Consider the following 16,639-nt stretch of genomic DNA (forward strand, 5'->3'; position numbering starts at 1 on the left):
TCCCAAATAAGGATTAAATTCCTCTAAATAGCATGAAGCTCACCTTGAAGAACACTAGCATTATCTAACTTCCGAGAACAACCTTTAACATAGCACTCATCATAGTTACAGATAATGCATCATCTAAACTCTAATGATTCCACTAAGAAGATTCTAACTAGCATCACAATGAGATAAGTGATATACTATAAAAATACAATTTTTTCTTAAAAGTGTACAAATCCATAAAAATAAAATTTATCTTATTTATTTAAAAAATATAAAAAACAATTGTAAAATCTTAAGATAATTATTTCTAGAGGTTAGAATTTTAGACTGCAGTAAAACACAGGTAATTTTGAATGTATGTCACAAATTAAAAAGTTCTGCTAATTCGTGTGCTATGTGGGAATGGCAAAATACTGCTATGAATATTATTAAAAATATTATAAAAAAACATTTCACTAAAATTTATTAAAAAGATAATCATTTTATATTTTTAATACATTGAATATATAAAAGTTTAAAAATTGTCTATCATTATATTCTTAGAATGTGCCTTTAGGACATAAAACAAATAAATCCCAGATTAAATTTTATTTCTTAACCTACGGTTAATCTACAGCTTCAGCTCAAACTAACAAGCTAAGTGGTAATACTTCTTGATGATCATCTAAACATCTCCCACTCTGTCATCTTCACTAGATGTATCATCATACTCTTGGAATTTTCTCTTTCTAAGGAGTTTAAATTCTTCCTGAAAATAAGATATTAATATTAGTTTTATAGTAGATAAAAGAATTAGAATAGGAAATGGAGAACAAATATAAGATAGAACAGTAGTGCAATTTTGTTTTTTAAGGAATGTTATGGACCATAATGGTCTGAGTTTTCAATGATGTAAATATAAATAAAAGAGAGGATAAAAGAAATTTTTCTCAACTTAATTTTCAAGAACAATCACTTTGATCATGAATGCTTAAAGTTCTTTTAAAATCTATATCAAATCCAGCATGCATCATAATATGAACAGAAGTAATAAATGTCTATTAGAAAATGAGTACTTACTTTTTCATCTCCACCATGGACAATTACATTTTCATCTGCTACCATATCATTACCAGAAACAATACCTTCATCCTGTTGCTTCATGGTTTGGTCAATTGGATCATCATATATGAGATAAACTGTTGTTTCCTTCACTGTGAATCCATACCCCAAAACAACAGCAACAACCTGCACTTTGTCACTGGCATCAAGATTTGATAAGACACTCTGCCAGTCTTCACCTTTAAGTGAAGACAAGGTATCTCCCTCATAGACATGAGTGGTGGCTTTTGTGTAATTTATGATCATCATATTCTTTAGACTTATTCCTTCAGATGGAATGATGTTTGAGGAAGAAGAGTAAGCAATGCACAATATCACCGCCTTCAAGCTGCGGCCATTAACTTTTGGAACTTCAAAACTCACAGAAGAACCTTCACTGCTGAAGGTTAACCAATCAGGATTGTTGTTTCCAGGAAGCAAAAAATCTCCAGCTAAATTGCTAGTAAGCTTCTGCAAAATCAAAATATAAAACCAAGAGAAAAAGAGATGAACTCTTTTGGTGATTAGCATTGTTTCTCTCAACATTTTTCTGTCTTAAGAATTACAGAGACCAACAAAAGATGTATAGAAAAAAGATTGAGACAAACCTGTGAAATTCTCTGAATGAGTGCTTTTGTGATTAAGCAATTCATTCCCATTCGGATTAAAATGATATTCAAGGAGTTCTCTGATCTAGAAATGTAACCTTCACTGCAACAACCACCTAATGCTGAGGTATTCATATTTGAGACATGTGATGTTCTTGATGGTGCTTCCAGTTCCTTAAAATTTGTGACATTAGAAGAAACTAAATTTACATTTCCTGATATGTTTAGTTGTGAGCCACATTCCAATTGAAGATTCTGAACCTTTGGAAGCTCTTTAATGATGGATGATAGGCCTGCATGGGAACTACTGCTATTGGATACCATTATGGAAACAAGATTTGACAGGTCCAAATTTGTATGCATTTGGGGTGAGAGATTATTTGTTGGAGAGGTCCATGACCAGATGATTGAAGGAAACACATTACGACACAATCCTTCGAACCCACACAAAGAAATGTAAACAATGTTGTTTAATCTTGGTAGTGCAAAGGGAACTTTGGTTATAGCAGTGTTATCTGCCATCAATGTTGTCAAAGATTTCATTTGTTCTAAGTCCTCTTCCAATTTGTCAATCTTTGTACATCCAGATAGAATGAGAGTTTTGAGAGATTTTAATTTGTAGATGCTTTTCGGAAGCACTCGAAGGCTTGTACAATCTTTCAAGTTGATTAGAAGAATTCGTTTGAGATGTCCAATGGTGTGGGAGATTGAACACAATCTTGGACAATCTTTGAGTATTAACTTTTTAAGATTGGGCAAGTATGAAAAGTCTGGAGTATGTGTCAAGTGTTCGGAATGACTAAGATTGAGAATCTTCAGTTTCTTCATCATCTGCAGGAATTTTGGAAAAAAAAACAAAACAATGAAAGAGATACCTTATTTCTAATTGAAATAAGAATTAAAAAGAAAATAAAAACTATATATACCTGGCCCTTCTTCCATACATGTTGGAGGTAGCTATATTTTAAGTCAATGGCAACTAAATTTCTTTGATCAAAGTTTGCTTCTGTATATCTTGAAGGGCATCCATGCCAGCATAGCCATCGAAGGTCTGTCGAAAGGTGTTTGAAGTTTCCTTTAAGTTGCACACCAGCAAGTTGAAGCAATCTGAGTCTCCTCATGTACTTAAATGCTTTGGTCTTCAAACAAATTGGATTCATTCTTGATAACTTCAAAGCAATTCCCTCGGTAGTTTTTGTTCCCTTCAAAATAAAATTAACAAAGAAGTACAAAATCTCAGTTAGATAACAAATGGCAGCTAAAAACCTTATGGGGTAAACAACTTCAATTGAGTTAATAAAACTATGTTAGATAACAAATAGCAGTGTCAATAAAACTAAAACTAACAACTTTAGGAAGAAAAATTATGTTTGGAATTCTTACCAATTCTTTTGATAATACATCAAGCACATCCTCTGAATACCATAACCTACTACGTTCTTCAGGTGTTGTTGGAGAACTCTCGCGAATGATTTCTCTTCCCATGTCTCTCAGCAAACCATGCATTCGAAGTTTATTCTTAGTGTCAACAGTTACAAGACATCGCTCCAAAAGAATACTTATTCCAATTCCAGCAGAATGTCCACAACCATTTAGTATATCAGTGACATCACTTTTGTCCATTCCAATAAAGAAAAAAGCTATATCAAGGAATATTTCTCTATCTTTGTCATCACTTAAACCATCAAAGCTTATCTTAAGCTTCTTTTGCACTTCTTTATTGGGAATGCTTTTGAGTTTGTTCAAGACACTCTTCCACTCTTTTATTCCTCTTTCAAACAAATGTGACCCAATGACCTCAAGAGCTAATGGCAAATTCCCACAATAGGAAATAACTTCACCACAAAGTGTAGCAAATTTTTTCCTAGGACGTGGTTCTTTGAATGCATGCCAACTGAAAAGTTCAATAGATTCTTCCTCATTCAACCCTTCCATTTTATATCTTTTGTCAATTTCAAGCCAACTAAGAAGTCTTTCATCTCTTGTTGTGATGATTATTATACTCCCTGGACAGAACCATTTATAGCTTGCAGCCAAAGCATTAAGTTGCTCCAATTTATCCACATCATCAAGTACAACAAGTATCCTTTTCTGTCCAAGCCTTTTCTCTAATATTGATTTTCCAGATTCCATGTTCTGTATCTTTATTTTTGTTGTCTTATAGACAGAAGAAAGAAGTTGCTGCTGCAAATGAAGGCCTCCATTATCTTGATCCCAAACTTCCCTGATATTTAAGAGGAAACATCGACCATCAAACTGACGGCAAATTTTATTATAAACTGCTTTGGCAATGGTTGTTTTACCAATCCCTCCCATGCCCCATATGCCTAATAGTAGAGGATCTTCTGAATGATGGCTTTTTAGTAGTTCAATCAGCTCTTTTACACGAGATTCTACTCCTACTGGATGATTAGCAATGAACAATTCATTCATGTCTAGCATATGAGTAACATGTTCAACAATCTTCTTAATATCCTCACTTTCATTCCTGTACAGAATGAAGTGGAGATTAGATACACAATTGGTTAGATGAGTATATAACCATTTTCCATCAAGAGAAAGAACCAAGGAAAAAATGTTGAACTTTTGGGATTTTTGGATTTCAAACAGAAAAAACATATTAAATTACCTCCAATTTTGAACAACAAATCCAGCAGTGGAGCCTACATCACGGAGTGCTTTCCTCCAATCCTGCTCTTTGACTTTATTTTGGGGGTTTTTCTTTATAAATTCTTCAAAAGCCTCTCCAAATCTACCAGCTTGATTTCGCACTTCTGATGGATCAACATGGTGGAACACTGGCAACACCTTTTGAGTTTGATTATTATAACATCTCATTATGTCTTCCAACTCCTGCAAGCACCATTTTGAATCTGCATAATTTGGTGACAAAATGATGATAGAAATTCTAGACTCTCCAATTGCTTTTAGAAGTGAAAGTGAGATATTTTCCCCTCTTGCTTCCTCATCATCATCCTTGAAAACATAGATACTAGCATTTTCAAGAGATGCATGAAGATGTGACATGAAATTGGAACGAGTGTCTTTGCCTCGAAAGCTCAAGAATACATCATAAGGCCTTTGCTGAAATAGACAAGAGGGAAAAAAATCAGTTACACTAACAACAATCAGTGCATTATGTTTCAATTTTCAAATGCACAATTTGATAGTATACTAGGATTTAGAAATCACAATACATTTGAAAATCAACGATGTAAGATACTTCGGACGGATTATTACATATTCAAAGTATGCAACTGCTTTGATGTAGTACTAGTCAAGGCATTAAATTTTCTTTTACAACAGCAGAATTTTGTTTTGTTTTCCATAACATGTATGCATACACCTTGATTAAAAGTTTTGTTGATATATTTATAATATATAGAAGCTAATTCCTAAATGGTAAGTATATTTCAATTTCTGTTCTGAGAAACCATAACATCCTACCAACCTGAGGCTTAATAGATGATTCTTTCAGATACATTTCTCTTCCGATGTCTTGTATCAAACGATGCATGCGAAACTTGTCCTTCTCAAAGGACACAAGACTATGATCTTCAAGCCCTTTGATTGCGTTTAGTGCCACTACCACATCACATCCAGCTTTTTGTAATATTTGAGTAACATCATTTCGGTCCATTCCAATAAAGAAATGACTCAAATAAGCTAGCACAAGAAACATTTGCTTCATATCATATCCCAAAGAATCAATGCTTTTTCTTAAAACTTGCCATACATCTTGAAGGGGAAATCTTTTAAGCCTTTCCAATACACTCTCCCACTCTACTCTACTTCTTTCAAATAATACAGATCCAACTGCGACAAGAGCTAGCGGCAATCCATCAGAATATTCAAGTGCACGATTAATCAGATCAGCATAAGTCCTTTCAGGAGTTGCTTTCTTGAAAGCACTCTGGCTAAAAAGCTCAACACATTCGTTGTAATCCATTTCTTTCAGTCTGTAAACATGATTAATTCCAATCTCATTAAACAGATCATGTTTAGTCCTTGTGGTGATGATTATTATACTCCCAGGACCAAAGCATTCACAAGTTACAGGCAAAACCTCCAGCTCTTTTTCACTTCTCACATTGTCAAGTACAAGCAATACCTTTACACAACGAATTCCTTCCCACCATATAACACTTGTTGAGTCGAAATTGCAAGCTTTTGTTGCAACTTGTTCTTTGAGAAACAAAAGAAGCTCCTCTTCTATAATGCCCAAAGGCCACCTTCTTGGGAAATCCTCCATCCTTTCATCTATGTCTGGGACAAACTTCCTCACATCGAAATTGTGACTAATTTGATTGTAGAGGATTTTGGCAACTGTTGTTTTACCTATTCCTCCCATACCCCATATTGCCATAATGAAAACACTATCTGATTTCTTATTATCTAACAGTTGAATCAAATCTTGCACGTGAGAGTTTATTCCCACTGGATGTTCTGCAACGAATAAGGCTGTTGAATCTAGCAAAGAGGTAACATGTCCAACGATACTATCTATGGTTTTGCTTCTATCCCTGCAAAATGTGAATCACACAAGGTACACAATTACACAAATGTCGTCCAATATGCACATTTATCACAAGAACATGGCTCATAAGGAATGAAGTTTCTCAAAGCATGAAATTTAAAAGTATATAGTATATACTCTTCCCATTTCATATCAAGTGATTCTTTTCATTTTTATTTTTGTTACAAATTAAGTGTCTTTTTCTAATTTCAAAATGTAGCTAATTAACTTTTTACTTATCATGCTCTCTACTATTAAACAGAAAAAGAAATTTAACAGATTAAAATATAGAGAAAAAAAAGGAGTAAATGGTTAAATTAGTCCTTGAAAAATTATCGTTCTTTAAATTGGTCCCTAAAAGATTTTTTTAATCAAATTCATCCTTTAAAAATTCTAAATTAGTCATGTTAGTCCTGTTTGTTCATGGTGTTAAAATTTACTAATGTGACACGTTAAATGACACTCCAACACACACTTAGAAGTCTTAATTGATTATTAACATGATTAGTTTATAAAATTAGATCAAATCAATCACCAATCAAGAAATTCTAATGTCTCAAGTTCTCTCCATAAATTAGGTTTTGATTTGATCTAATTTCATAAACTTATTATGTTGGTAGTCAATTAAAACTCTTTGATGTGTATTAGGGTGTCACTTAACGTGTTATATTAGCAAATTTTGATACCATCAATAAACAAAGAGACGGAAGGACTAACATGACTAATTTAAAATCTTTAAAAGACGAATTTGATTAAAAAAAATTTTCGAGAACCAATTTAAAGAATGAATAATCTTTTAGGGACTAATTTTATTATTTATTCGAAAAAAAAAGTATTGAAATTAATAAATAAAATAAAACCGATTTCACCTTGGAGAGGCAATATCATTTTGATAGGAACCAATAAAATTTTGATGTAGTTAATATGTGCCCTAAAATTTACAAATAAAAAAATTATTGAAAATATAAAAAATTTAAATTTCTAATACATTTGTTTTACATTTAAATAAAAATATTTAAAATTTTTCACTAATAAGAAATTTATTATGTACCTAAGAACACATATTAGTCCTAAAAATCCATAAAATTTTATATACAACTATTTTGCATGACATATGGTTCCACAACTCTTGATACCACATATTGTGGAATAAAAAATGAAATTGAAATGAAAACTAGCATTATAGTTGCTCTAACGATACTTTATTCCTTTCCTTTTGATTGTTTATATTTTCAACAAAATTTAATTGTGCACAACCAAAAAGAGACTTGTAATTACCGAAAATTGGTGAGAAACCTTGGTGAAATGGCAGCAGCTTCTTTTAGCGCGGTCATATAACTCACCACCTTGGCTTGATTGGTTGAAGTTCTTGCCAGAGTAGCCAACAAAGCTTCTCCGAAATGGCCACTCTGATTAAACACTTCCTTGGGATCAACCTCATAGAACACAGGCACAACTTGCTGACCTCTGCTGCTGCGATACTCCATTATTTTCTCAAGCTCTTTCAAACTCCAGGTTGTACAAGCAAAATCGGTAGTGAAAACTACGATAGAAACTCTGGATCCTTTGATTACGCTAGATAGTATGAGGTCTTTACTTTTTGGCTTCATGTAGTTGTCCAGAAAAAGATGCACTCCAGCACGTTTGAGAGCGCCAGAGAGAAGTGAAATGAAAGGATGGGAAGGGTAATGGGGTTCGAAACTTATGTACACGTCATACATGATTGTTCTGTGGGGATTGAATGTGAATTCGGGGTCCTGGTTTTGGGAAAACATGGCAGGCTCAGCGACTGGAGCGATGAGGAGGATGAAGGGAGCTAGGGGAGAAGTAAACAGAGAGCTGATAGCTTTCAAGTCAAGTCATCAAAGCGAAAATGGGGGGAAGATGGTGGGAACTAGAGGGGAAATAAACATGGTGGGGTGGCGGACTTTAACTTAAACATTATTAAATGGTTTAATAAAAAACAATAGAATAATCAAATTCGTGCGAAGATGAAGATGATGATTTTATTTGAGAAAGCGAGCGGACTAAAATGAATTTAATCAAACAATTTACGACATTATTTTCATCATACTTATATAATATCAACATATTTCACCATTAAGATATTATGTTGACATTTAACGGTCTAAGTATTATATTAAAGTTTCGGCTAAAAAATGAAAATTCACAAAAAATAAATTTAAGAAATTCAATTAATCATGGATAAAAATATAAGACTTTTAATTTACGTTCAAAATGAGAAAATAGAAAATAAATTCTCTCCATTTTTTTCAATTATTTAATAAAATGTAATTTTTTATTTTACAAAAGTATAAAATTTTATTTATTTATTTATTATGTTAAAACTATTTTTTGAGTATAATTTTTTTTAAAAGAATTTATGTAAATTATAATTTTTAAAAATAGATTTTTTTTAGTATTTTTATTTTTAGTACTAAAATTTTATCAAACACACTAAAAAATAAAAAATATTTTTATATTTTTAAAAATTTAATAATATCCAAAAAAACTCGTAATAAATAAAGAAATAAATAAATTTTATTATTATACTCAAACACAACTGTTAAATAAAAAAATTTACATGAGATAATTAAATTTAAAATTATTTTTATTCTTTTAAAAAATCTTTGAAAAATATCATTTTTCTAAAAATTTACTCAAACGAGTCTTTAAAACTGTATTTGTTTATATGCATGAGACACTACAGAAACGTAAAATCATATTTGGTAGATAAGACATACACAAAGATATTATGTGTAAAGATACTAAATTAATGTATTTTGTATCCATTCTGACAGGAAGAACACAAAGACACTAACAAGAGACATAATTTATTTTTTTTTATTATTCTTATTATTTTTTATATTTATTTTTTATTATTATTTTTTTTCTTTAATTGTTAAATAAAAAAATAAAAATAAATTAAATTTTTATAATTTAATTTAATTTATCACAAATAAAATACAAAAATACTAATTTTTTACTTTTGTTCTTTATATTTTATTCTCAATATTTTATCTTGTTTTATTTTCAAAATCAAAATACGGTCTAAGTAACTTCAAAGTTCTCTACCCTATAGGTGATGTTCAAGTTTAACTTAACTAACATATCATTTAACGTGGTTATTCTAACGAAAATTTTATAATTATCATCATATGAAGATATTTTATTTTGACCATTAGATGATAAATTATAACACTTGATTTTTATATGTTATAAAAATGTTATTTTTATATATTTAAAATATAACTAAACAATTAAATCATATTTTTTAAATAAAAATTATCATAAAAAAATATTTTTAACATTTTTATTAAAGTAGTTACCATCATTTTAATGACATCTAGTCTTTTTAATAATAAAATATGTCCGATTTAAGAAAACAAGACATGTTTTGCATTCACTTGTTCTTTAGTAGATACATTCATATATAATTTTATTAATTTTTAATTAAGATTTTATAATTTTTTTTAAATTTGCCTATAATGTAATCATATGTTTTACATGTTTTACATGCATGTTTGATTTGATAAATAGATAAAAGCTTTATAAAAATTAGTCATTAGGTATTGACTTAGTTTAATAAAATTTTTTGAAGAAATATTTGTATTTATCAGTCATTAGGTATTGGTTTGTGTTTTGTATTTAGTAAACTAAAAAATTAACGTGTTTGTGCTTCCAGTTTTTAAAAATTATGAATATTTTTAAAAGTACATAAATTTTTTTGTAAGTTGTGCTTATCAAAATTAAAAAATCTAATATAACTTCATACATTAATTAATATCAAAATTTAATTCTTATATTAATGTCTATTATAGTATTTTAAAATTTTAAAAGCTATTTTATCAAACGCATTTGTAGTTAATTGTGTTCATTAAAAACTATTTTTAGTTTAGTTTACCAAATACAAATGTTATAACTTTTAAAAAACTACTTTTTAAAAACTAACTTTTATAAGCTATTTTTGAAAAAATAAAAACTTTACCAAACTAAATCTTAATGTGATTCATTGTTATTGAGAAGACAACTACTTAAATTACCTAATTAACTAGTAATAATTATACAAACCAAAAGATTTATTAGATGTATTTGTTGGAAAAATTGAAGTTCAATAAGAGTTTGTTTAAGAGCAGAAATACCAAAAATAATTTTTTCACAACCTGTACGATTAAATAGACAATATTAAAGATACTCCAAGTAGCAAATATAATGGATGAAATTAAATAATCAAACACCAAAATTTTATCATGAAACCTCCCCCCTCCTCCAAAAGATGGACAAAAAATTTATGGGACCTAATCCAGTAAAATCTTCCACTATCAAAATAATGGGTACACAACCAGTCTTTCTAGTAGCACTAGGGCATCTCAAACAATCAATAAGATACATCATCAAAATTGATGGAATCAACATAAATCTTCCATAAAGTGGGTATCTCAAATCAGACAAAAGAGAAGGCAATACAACTAGCATGTTATATCCTAATGTTCATCTCTACACCAGGAATAACATATTAAAATTTTATAAGAAATGGAACGAATTTACTAGGTCAATGAGATCAAAATGATACCACCATTTTTCTCCAATTCTTCTTCTCTTTGTCAAAACCACGCTGCTTCGTTTCCTTTCATTCAAAATGAATGAAGCTTCTCTCTATCTCTCTCGTGGCTTTTGCCACTTCTTTATTTATTTATTTATTTATTTTTGTTTTAAAGTTGTGTGGGCCACACTTGAGGTTGGAGATCCACAACAAATCTCTCCCTTACCAACTCAAGTGGGGTTAGGCTGTTCTACCAAGTTTGCCTTCTTTTTGCAAGAATCAAACTTTACTGTAAATAAAATTTTAATCATCATATCTGAATTATTATCATCAGTATGGATCTTCTCAAGTGCATATGACTTCATCTCAAGCGCTTGATGTATTCAATGATATCTCACCTCTATGTGCTTTGATCTGGAATTAAATGTCAAATTTTTGCTGAGATGGATAGCACTCTAACTGTCACAAAATAACACAAACTTCTCTTGATTGATGCCTAATTCTTGTAGAAATTTCTTTATCCACAAGAGTTCCTTAGAAGTTTCAACAACAGCAATGTATTCTGCCTCTGTAGTAGACAAAGCAAATATTTCTAAAGTCGAGATTGCCACGACACAGCTCTTCCTGCAAAATTCATCATATAACTAGAAGTAGATTTCTGTGAATCAAGATCCCCAGCCATATCTGCATCTGTGTAACCATCCAACACAGGTTGGCCACTCCCAAAGCATAAATAAACTCTGAAAGTACCATTAAGGTATCTGAGAATTCACTTCATTGCTTTGCCAGTGTTCCTTGCTAGGATTAGAGAGAAACCGACTAACAACTCCAATGGCATGAGTAATATCCGACCTAGTGCAAACCATAGCATACATCAAACTGCCAACTGTAGATGCATACAGAATCTTCTTAATTTATGTTTTCTCTTTCTCACTTGTAGGACATTGTCGCGAACTCAGATTGAAATGACTAGCAAGTGGAGTACTAACAGATTTGGAATTACTCATGCTAAACCTCTCTAAAACCTTCTCAATATACTTCTGTTGTGACAACTACAGTTTCTCATTCTTCCTGTCACGAGTGATACTCATGCCAAAGATTTTCTTTGCAGGACCCAAATCCTTCATAGCAAAGGATTTGTTCAAGTCTTTCTTAAGACTTTCAATCTTCTTAGTGTCATGACCAACAATCAATATGTCATCAATATAAAACAACAGAATTATAAAATCGCCATCAGAGAATTTCTTAACATATACACAATGATCAGAAGAAGTCTTACTATATCCATGACCTTTCATAAAGGAATTCAACTTCATGTACCACTGCCTTGGCGCTTGCTTCAACCCATATAAGCTCTTCTTCAACTTGCATACAATGTGCTCCTTTCCTTTAACCTCAAAACTCTCTGGCTGCTCCATATAAATTTCTTTATCTATGTCACCGTGAAAGAATACAGTCTTCATATCAAGCTGCTCAACCTCTAAATTCAAACTAGCCGCCAATCCAAGCACAACTCGAATAGAGGACATCTTCACAACTGGAGAGAAAATCTCCTCAAAATCAATACCTTTCTTTTGCTCAAAGCCTTTCACAACCAATCGAGCTTTGTACCTTGGTCGTGAGACATTTTCATCTGCTTTCAATTTGAACTCCCATTTAGTCTTGAATGCTCTCTTACCCTTCGGTAGCATCACCAATTCAAACGTATAATTCTCATGCAAGAATTTCATTTCTTCTCGCATGGCCTTCAACCAATCTTCCTTATACTCATAGACATAGCTTCTTGGTAGTTCTCTGGTTCTCCAGTCTCAGTGTTCATCACATACTCATGAAGAGAGTATTTCTGAGAAGGATGACACTCTCTAGTAGATCTTCTCAATTCAGGCTCAACTGGTGGTTCAGGTGAGACTTTAACATCTGGTGGAACTTCTGCATCTGTCACCTCAGGTTGAGGTATAGGTTCATCATGCAAATCATCACTATCATTATCAACTTATACATCTCTCCCATTAACAGGAGGTCTAGTGGAAGGACCAGGTTCATCATCAGCAGAACGTCTAATAGTTATTGTTGGCTTATCTGTCTTCTCATGATCTTCAATAGTTTGGTCTTCAAAAAGAATCACATCTCGGACTCTAATTATTTTCTTGCTCACCGGATCCCATAATATGTAACCAATGTCTTCGTGACCATAACTCATGAAGATACACTACTTTGACTTTCCATCAAGTTTGGACCTTTCATCTCTTGGAACATGAACAAAAGCCCTACAACCGAACACTCGCAAGTGACTATAGGAGACATCTTTTCCTCTCCAAACTTTTTCTAGAATATCACCATTTAGTGGAACTGAAGGAGAAAGGTTTATCAAATCTACCGCAGACCTCATTGCTTCACCCCAAAAGGATTTAGGTAACTTTGCATCAGAGAGCATACATCTCACTCTGTCATTGATAGTGCGATTCATTTTCTCTACAACTCCATTATGTTGAGGAGTCTTAGGAATCGTCTTCTCAAACTTGATCCCATATCCTTTACAATACTCTTCAAATGGACCCCTGTATTCACCACCATTATCTGCTCAAACACATTTCAGTTTCCTTCCTGTTTCTCTTTCAACACTTGCATGAAAGTGTTTGAAGATACCGAGCACCTGATCTTTAGATTTCAAAACAAAAGCCCACACTTTTTGAGAATAATTATCAATAAAAGTAACAAAATATGATGTACAACTTAGTGTCTTTGCATCTATAGTGCAAACATTAGTGTGAACTAAATCTAGAATATGTGATCTCCTATGAGGTCCAGAACTATGAAATAATACTCTAGCATGCTTTCCAACAAAACAATGAGTACAAGTATTTAAAGTTGTACCTTTCATTGAAAGTGAGTGCTTCTTGGCTAAGACGTTTAGTCCTATCTCGCTCAAGTGACCAAGACGTATATGCCACAAATCAGAAGAGGAATCATCAGCTACATTCTCCTCTTCTTTGCACAACTTTACTTGCAATCGGTAGAGAGTAGTGAGACTATTGTCTTCTTTAGCAACAATGAGAGCTCCTTTGATAATCTTACATTTTTCACTACCAAAGAAAGTGCAATACCCCTCTTGATCCAATGCCTTCACTGAAATAAGGTTGAATCGCATATCTAGCACATGCCTAGCATTCTTCAACTGCAACTTGCATCCCATATTGGTTTCAAGCCACATATCACCCATACCAATGATATCATACACTCCTTTATCTGTCAATTTGATCTTGCCAAAATTTCCAGCAGTATATGAAGTGAAAAATTCACGCCTTAGAGTGACATGACATGAGGCACCAGAGTCCATAATCCAAGTGGAATCATCACAGACAAGATTCACATAATTTTCATCATATGTGATAAGAACATCTTCATAAACAATAACATCAGTTTTTTTTATCACTATCTTTACTTTTGTCTTTGTTTTTTCCCCTTGATTATTTTCTTTTCAAGAACTTACAATATCTCTTGATATGCCCCGACTTGCCACAATGGTAACAAATGAACTCATTTTTTGGCTTGTACTTTTCTCTTAACTTGCTTCGACTCTCTGACTTGTCAGAACTATGAGGTTTTCCACTTTGACTTCTTCCCCGTGACTTTGAAACAAGTGCTTCTGACTGGGACGAGGCATTAGTCAAACCCCGCTCTCTTCTTCTGGCTTCTTCATTCAACATGCTCTCTTTAACCATTGATAACGTCAACTTTTCTTTTGGAGTTGAGTTAGTCAGTGTCACAACCAAAACTTCTCAACTATCAGGCAAAGAGCTCAACAACAACAAGCTTGCAACTCATCATTCAAAGTGATTTCATTATTTGTTAGTTGGTTCACCGTCTCCTGAAAAATGTTCAAGTGCTCCGGCATTAATTTACCTTCAATATACTTCATATTGACAAGTGATGCGTGCGCATCATGTTGTGTTTTTCTATACTTTTTCATATAAGAAATAAATGCATAATGCTTAATTATGAAGATTTTTGGTGCTCAAATTGGATATTGCTTTAATCCTTTTGGTTTCATGATTCTTGTAGGAAATATTTAGAAAAAAAAAGCAAAAGAACAAGGAGGAACCAAGAATTAAAGACAAGTACGAAGAGAATTCGTGGATGCTGTCAACCCTGACCTCTTCACACTCAAACGAGCATAACTAGAGCTACAGAGATCCAATTGACATGATTTTAGTGGCATTGGAAAGCTAACTTTCAAAGCTTTCCAACGATGTATAATAATATGCACTTCTTTTCCAGCATGCTCGGCCTTAGTGGCGCCTAACTTGGGATTCTCCAAGTTAGGCGCCAAAGGAGAACTTACACGCCACAAGCTTGCTGCCATAGTGGTGCCTAACTTGGGATTTTCCAAGTTAGGCGCTAGCTCAATGATTCACAATGGTTGTCACGTCTCAATTGAAGCTGCACGAAGATCCTATTTAATTTTGATTAAAACTTTATTTTATTTACAAATAGGAAAAGATATTATTTAGTTTTAGAAAATATATTTTACATTAATTAGGATTAGATATAAAAGGGAAAAGAATCAGCCCTTCGGGCTACATCTCTTCTCTCTTACCTTATAGTGTTTCAGAATCCTTGTTTTCTCTCTGAACCATGAGCAACTAAACCTCCACTGTTAAGGTTAGGAGCTCTTTTATTCTATGGATTAATACTATTAATTTTCTATTTTAATTCATGTATTGATTTCAATTGCAAGAATTATTTTTGTTCTTTATCTTATGAATTTGGGTGGAACAGAAGTATGACCCTTATTCTATTTGAGTTCTTGTAAAACTTGGAAAAGCTCTTTGCTTGAACAACAGCTTGAAAACAAATTCTCCTAAATCACTAATTATCTAAACTTAATGGGATACGTGACATATAATCCTCTTATATTTGGGTAATTAGGGTTTCTATGGCACATAAACTAGATTTGAACTTAACCCTCTAATTGAAATCAAGTGACCAAGGAATTGACGGTTGATGAAGGTTAGAAGAGACTAAAAAGGTCTACGAAATTAGGGTTCAGTCACATATAGTTTGCCATGAATTGAATCTTGCATGATTAAAATAGTTAGTATGAAAAGTTAATCCGAAAAATAAATATCTGTAAAACCTTAACTGTTTTACTCATATATTTCACAACCCGTTTACTGCTTACTTTCTGATTTCCTGAATTTACTAATGCTTTTGAACATTCAAATACTATTCTCTTCTTGTTTAACTAAAAAAATCACTCAATCATTGTTGCTTAGTCCATCAATCCTCATGAGATCGACCCTCATTCACTTGAGGTACTACTTAGTACGACCTCGTGCACTTGCCGATTAGTTTGTGGGTTATAAATTCTGCACCAACAAGCTTTCTAATTAAGAATGCTTTATTTTGCACATTCTTTCTCTCATATAACTCCTTTAAGTTCTTCTACATCTTCTCAACATTCGTTTCGGTGTCAACATGTGGATACACGCTAAGATCAAGCTAGTCTAATCAAAAGAACTGTTTCAGTGTCAACATGTGGATACACTCTAAAATCAATCCATTGTCTAATCAAAGCAACTGTCTTCCAATTCAGCTGCTTCCATTCAGCTGCTTCCATTCAGCATCGGATTTGGTATCTTTGGATTTATCCCCCTCTACAGGATCATACATGTCCTTGCTATACAACATATCTTTCATGAGGGTCTTCCAAGGATCTTCTAAATCGAATAATTTTGGAAATTCAATTTGACCATATTTGGCCTATGAGTATTTTCCTTTATTTAATCAGCAAAGAGATAAACAACCAAGACTCTAGATACCACTTTGTTGGGCCACAACCAAGACTTTAGATACCACTTTGTTGGGTCACCGTGTGGAGCTTTCGACCACCAGGAAGATTTT

General features: G+C 32.5%; 1 protein-coding gene and 1 pseudogene across 1 annotated transcript; one reads left to right on the forward strand and one right to left on the reverse strand.

Annotated features, from left to right (window-relative positions):
* Positions 1-16,639, forward strand: part of LOC130963260 (disease resistance protein RUN1-like) — a 110,777-nt pseudogene that overhangs the window by 81,994 nt on the left and 12,144 nt on the right.
* On the reverse strand, positions 511-7,864 carry LOC130962289 (disease resistance protein RPV1-like). Its single transcript, XM_057888488.1, has 8 exons — positions 7,471-7,864; positions 5,128-6,199; positions 4,306-4,760; positions 3,060-4,164; positions 2,603-2,878; positions 1,677-2,507; positions 1,048-1,539; positions 511-736 (listed from the first exon to the last, which is right to left on the reverse strand). Exons 1-8 carry the CDS (start codon positions 7,800-7,802, stop codon positions 653-655), a joined length of 4,647 nt encoding a protein of 1,548 aa, XP_057744471.1. The 5' UTR covers positions 7,803-7,864; the 3' UTR covers positions 511-652.

Source organism: Arachis stenosperma, chromosome 2 (genome assembly GCF_014773155.1).
Source record: "Arachis stenosperma cultivar V10309 chromosome 2, arast.V10309.gnm1.PFL2, whole genome shotgun sequence".
Classification (NCBI taxonomy): domain Eukaryota; kingdom Viridiplantae; phylum Streptophyta; class Magnoliopsida; order Fabales; family Fabaceae; genus Arachis; species Arachis stenosperma.

What these genes read in the sequence shown, in the direction of transcription:
- LOC130962289 (XM_057888488.1), bottom strand. Translation starts at nt 7,802, where the DNA reads ATGAAGCCAAAAAGTAAAGACCTCATACTATCTAGCGTAATCAAAGGA. An exon ending in TTTGTTGTTCAAAATTGGAG is followed by an intron (nt 4,165 to 4,305) that starts GTAATTTAATAT and finishes CATTCTGTACAG; the next exon opens with GAATGAAAGTGAGGATATTA. An exon ending in TCATTCAGAGAATTTCACAG is followed by an intron (nt 1,540 to 1,676) that starts GTTTGTCTCAAT and finishes TTGATTTTGCAG; the next exon opens with AAGCTTACTAGCAATTTAGC.